Raw genomic sequence first — 4,782 nt, forward strand, 5'->3', positions numbered from 1 at the left:
GCGGAAAAGTACTTTCAATGATCTCCTGATTTTTTCTGAGATTTTAGGGAATTTATAGGCGAAAGACCTAGGGCAGAGGAGGCCGAGGGAGCCCACAAGCCTGGGAGGCGCGGACCCCCCTGGCCGCGGCTAGGGGGCTTGTGGGGTCCTTGGTGGCCCCCTGCCCTGATTCTCAGGCTTCCCGATCTTTTTCTGTTTCGGAAAAAAATCTTTTTGGCAGTTTCGTTTCGTTTGGACTGCGTTTAAAATCCTCCTCTGAAAGGGGTCAAAAACATGGAAAAACAGGAACTGACACTTGGCACTGAGTTAATAAGTTAGTCTCAAAAAGATATAAAAGGCATACAAAACATCCAAAGTTTGCCAAGATAATAGCATGAAACCATCAAAAATTATAGATACGTTGGAGACGTATCAGGCACACGGTTGGTCGTAGCTGCACGGTGAATACACACCACCCCATGCCTGTAACAGCTCGCCCGTCGCCGTTTCGTGCGCGGCTGCTCGCCGGTCCATCTGTATGCAGCAAGCCATTGCAGCAAAAATATCTCGTGGACACCGGAAGAACAGCTTGTGCCATTGGTTGGTTGTGAACCACTGCAACACCCATCTTCGTTTGTCGCCCGAGCTTCGTTGGCTCGCCGCTCCCTACCATTGTCGTACAGATCAAGCTTTTTCTTTTGACGGTTACGGTGGTAGCACAGTTGAAGCTTTCACAGCTATGGTTGAAGCTTTTTCTTTCCATGGTTATAACTTTTTTCGTTTGTTCAGTGGCCGGTGGAAGCTTTCTCGTTCTTCGATTGAAGCTTTTTTCATCTAGGGTTGTAGCTATTTTGTCAAATGATTGTAACTTGCACAATGTTTGATTGTAGCTTTTCCATCAATGGTTGAAGCTTTTTAATTCAAGGTTGAAGCTTTTATAGTCAACGATTGCATCCCTAGTATGCCCCGGTTCCAGCACATGACTGCCATGGATTGTTGCATCGCCGTGGCCATTGTCGTGCGTCCCGAAAATCATAGCACCATCCATAGCCTCGTCGCCCAAGGATTCGATAAGGAAGATGGATTGAGAGAAGGGGATGCGAGAAAGACGAAGTGGTCGAGAGGGAAGGGATAAGGTGGGGGAACACGCTGCTGGCCGCAGGATCTTGCTTGATCCAATGGGCCACGTCCGACCGACGTAAGACTTGTCCCGCGCGCCGGATGCAATCACTTTCCTTTTTCAATTAGAAGATAAAACATTTTTAAGCGAAAAACTTAAAAAGATTTTCGCTAATGTCATCTATTTTGAAGTGGCAAAATGAATGAAAATGAAGGCGTGTGGTCAAACTCCAAACACCCACACGTGTGGGCGTTAGCTTTTCCTTAAATTTATCCATTCTGCCATTCAACAGTTCCAATAATCACAATCCAAATCTTTTATTACTGGAAGAGAAATATATCTTTTTGTTATTATGAAAACATATTTTTGATATCATCATGATATCATTTATTCGCGTTATATATCTAACAGATGATGGTGGAGGATACGGGGTCGAAGCTGAACTTGGTACTCCACTCGTAGTTGAAGAAGACCTCCTCTTTAGGCCCTACCGGGCCGCCGCCGTGAAGCGAGCAGAGCTTGCCGTCGCCATCTGGCGTGATGGCGGTGTCTGGGTAGACCACGATGGAAGAGTTGAACCCTGGGCACGCCAGCTTCACGTTCTTCTGCGTGCAGGCGCAGTTGTTCACCAGGGTCACAAAGTACTCTGGCCTTCCCAGATCTGGCATGGTGTCCGTCTGGACAACAATGTCTGAAGTTCTGCACCCTGCTGCAGTGCCTGCTTAAACACATGGTGAAAAAAGAGAGGTTATTCGTGCCTATATGGACCTAGAGACAATCTGATTGCAAATTTCAAATTGCTTGCTAGTTCTTGCTTCTGGATGATTGCTTTGGCATGCGGAACACCGTACCTCTGTTGCTGATGCCTAATAACAAACAGGCCATAAGGACCACCGCTGCCTTGATCTCCATGCTATTGTCTAGTACTAAGCCCGTCTTGAGAGTGTGTTGTTTTATCTCGCCAATGGCAAATGCCGGGCTATTTATAGGCGAGCGGGCCAGAGGAAGTTAATGTGTAATCAGGATTTTGATTCTTTGTTTCAGTTAAGCATTCAATACACGATTCACCAGATATACAAGTACATAGTACTAGTACTATTCGATTGAGAAAAGAAATTAATAGATTTATATGATCATATCACCAAATATATGACCAGTTATTAGAGTCATTATTTCCTGCCCTAAGGCTGGTCGTAATGGAAGTATCATGCCTGTCAGCTAGGCATATTTGATGAGGTAACATGGAATTAAATGAAGAAAGAGAGATTTGAGTATCATATTATGATACCGTATCATACTCCATATTAAATAGTGTGCTACTATGTGTAATGCATGACAATAAATAAAATGTTTTATGATACTAGCACATGATACTATGCATTACGGGTGTAGTCTCATATACTAGTATTAAATGTATGATACTAGTATATGATATTTTCCATTACAACTAGCATAAGACGATATACGTTTTTGGCCGTCGCATATGCCCTTCCACGCGTGTTGAGGGGCAGAGAAAGCTACACGAGGTGGACCGCTACCCCGTTAACAAAACTAGAGCTTTTCTATTGTTTGGGTCCTGAACGAGCATAGTAATGTTGACTGTACAATTTACAAAAGTATCATGACATTTATAAGTCATGACATGTTAAAATATGTTCATGATATTTTCCTTAAATGTTCATGAAAATATAAAAAGGTTGTGTGCGTAAGATATGTTCATACTATTTCAAAAAAACTAGCAATGTGTCCAGCTTTGGTCATGCTTTGCCTGAGTCCAGCTTCATTGCACCAAAGGGCGCGCCAGCCCAATCTCGCAGGGTTTTCACCCAGGCCCAGGCCATGTCGCACAAAGGATGGCAGAGATGGTGGGCGGGCGTTCGCCGAACTTGACCAGGAACCAAGGCAGCACACGTACCCGCCGCTACCGCCCCAGATCGGCTCTATATATGCTACAGACCTTCCTACTCCATTTATGAATGTCCACATAGAATCACGTACGACCATCACAAAAAATTTGAGTGAAACTAAAAGAGAAAAGGAGATGCTAGAGCGGATAAAACTGGGACCCACTCCCTCGAGTCGCAGATTCCCTCCATGCCCATCACGCACGTGTCTTCCCACCACTGGGATTAATAGAAAACTAGTCGTCAACCCATGCATTCGCACGGGCTAGATTTAAAAAAAATGAATAACTTAGTATTTTTAATGATGTTTATTGATTGGAGAATAAAAATGTATCAAAGATACTATGTAAGAACTACCCAATTCCACATGATCGAGTTACACAATAGATGCTACACAGTGGGCAACTCTACCAATTGGTATAGGCCGGGTCATAACCCATGGAAATAACGCAAAAAATACTTTTTCATAAGGATAAATAACATACACACATCGACATATAACTTGACACGTCCATTAGAGAGAACCGGCGTGGAGACAGATGTTCATATCTTTTCCCTAGTTTTATTTCCAACGTATCAATTTCTCTTGATTCAACAATGGGTCACTTATCGAAGTCCTCATGTAGAACCGTATTTCAACAGATGATTCAACAATAATACCTTGGAAATATTACCATGTTCTCACCCATATCATGTACCATTTGTGCCCAATACTCCCCATTTGTAAAACAATTATTTCGAACTTGAAACTTTGTAAACTTTACGGCTCCATGAAATAACAAATTAAGAAGAATTAGTAGAGAGAGCATGTGGGTAAAAAGATAGAGATTACATTACCAATTTTCAGAATGTCAATATATTGTGCAATCCAACTGAAAATATGAATGTAAGAAAACAACCTCCTGTGTTTGCTTCAAGAAGGTAGCACCCAGTTTTACATGGTATCTAAGCCTGCATGTAAACTCGCTCTTGTCAATGACCCTACAAAGCTTACCGTTCTAATAACCCAAAGGAGACTGGAGAGATAGATCATACATGCACAGTTAACACAAAAATAATACCTTTAACAATATAGTACATGTTATGTAGTAAGCACCTGAGCAGTATAAATAAAACTCTTGTTGAGGACCTTGGAAAGCTTATCACACATAATTTACTGCTATCTTTGAATAATACTCATATTCTGTAAGCGATTATTTTGGGCACAAAACATCATAAACATGAGTTTGTGTACAATAAGAAATTAAGAAAAAATAGAAGAGAGCATGAGGAAAAAATCTTAGAGATCACATAACTAACTTCCAGGATGTCAAAAGAATGTGGAGTCTAAACAACCCATTGCGTTGCTTAAGTTGGTAGCTTCACACAGTTTCACACGGTCTGTTAGCCCACATGTAAACTCCAAAACATGCAATTTGGATTGAGTAAACATGACCATGGTAGCACATTATATGGTGGAAAAATAAGTATAAATAGTTAATTTCTTGTACTGGTTCTTATGCTAATTACGTATGCATGCAGCTGCAGGAACACATCTTCAGCTAATTCTGACTACCATCTTTGATCCTGAAACCCACGACCACCTCCCACCATTCCAACACCGCATCAGCTCACTCCGTGCGCCATGAGAAAGAAGAGTAAAAGCATACTTCGATTAATCTTCATATCTGTCGAACTTGTACGCTATACACCGAGTGACATCCAAGCACCTGCGGATTAATCAGCAGATATTTTTTATTCACGTTCAGTGTGTATTGAGTGCCCATAGTAGCAACGAAG

General features: G+C 42.0%; 1 protein-coding gene across 1 annotated transcript; it reads right to left on the reverse strand.

The window, feature by feature from the left end:
- Positions 1–1,397: 1,397 nt before the first annotated feature.
- On the reverse strand, positions 1,398–2,063 carry LOC123410621. Its single transcript, XM_045103564.1, has 2 exons — positions 1,951–2,063; positions 1,398–1,817 (listed from the first exon to the last, which is right to left on the reverse strand). The coding sequence occupies exons 1-2, from the start codon at positions 2,009–2,011 to the stop codon at positions 1,504–1,506; spliced, it is 375 nt and encodes a 124-aa protein (XP_044959499.1). The 5' UTR covers positions 2,012–2,063; the 3' UTR covers positions 1,398–1,503.
- Between the last annotated feature and the right edge of the window lie 2,719 nt (positions 2,064–4,782).

Source organism: Hordeum vulgare, chromosome 7H (assembly GCF_904849725.1).
Source record: "Hordeum vulgare subsp. vulgare chromosome 7H, MorexV3_pseudomolecules_assembly, whole genome shotgun sequence".
In the NCBI taxonomy this organism is placed as follows: Eukaryota; Viridiplantae; Streptophyta; class Magnoliopsida; order Poales; family Poaceae; genus Hordeum; species Hordeum vulgare.

Bases quoted from the DNA above. Each gene is read 5' to 3' on its own strand.
- LOC123410621 (XM_045103564.1), bottom strand. From the start codon at position 2,011: ATGGAGATCAAGGCAGCGGTGGTCCTTATGGCCTGTTTGTTATTAGGC. The intron at 1,818-1,950 runs GTACGGTGTTCC...GTGTTTAAGCAG, and splicing joins ATTAGGCATCAGCAACAGAG to GCACTGCAGCAGGGTGCAGA.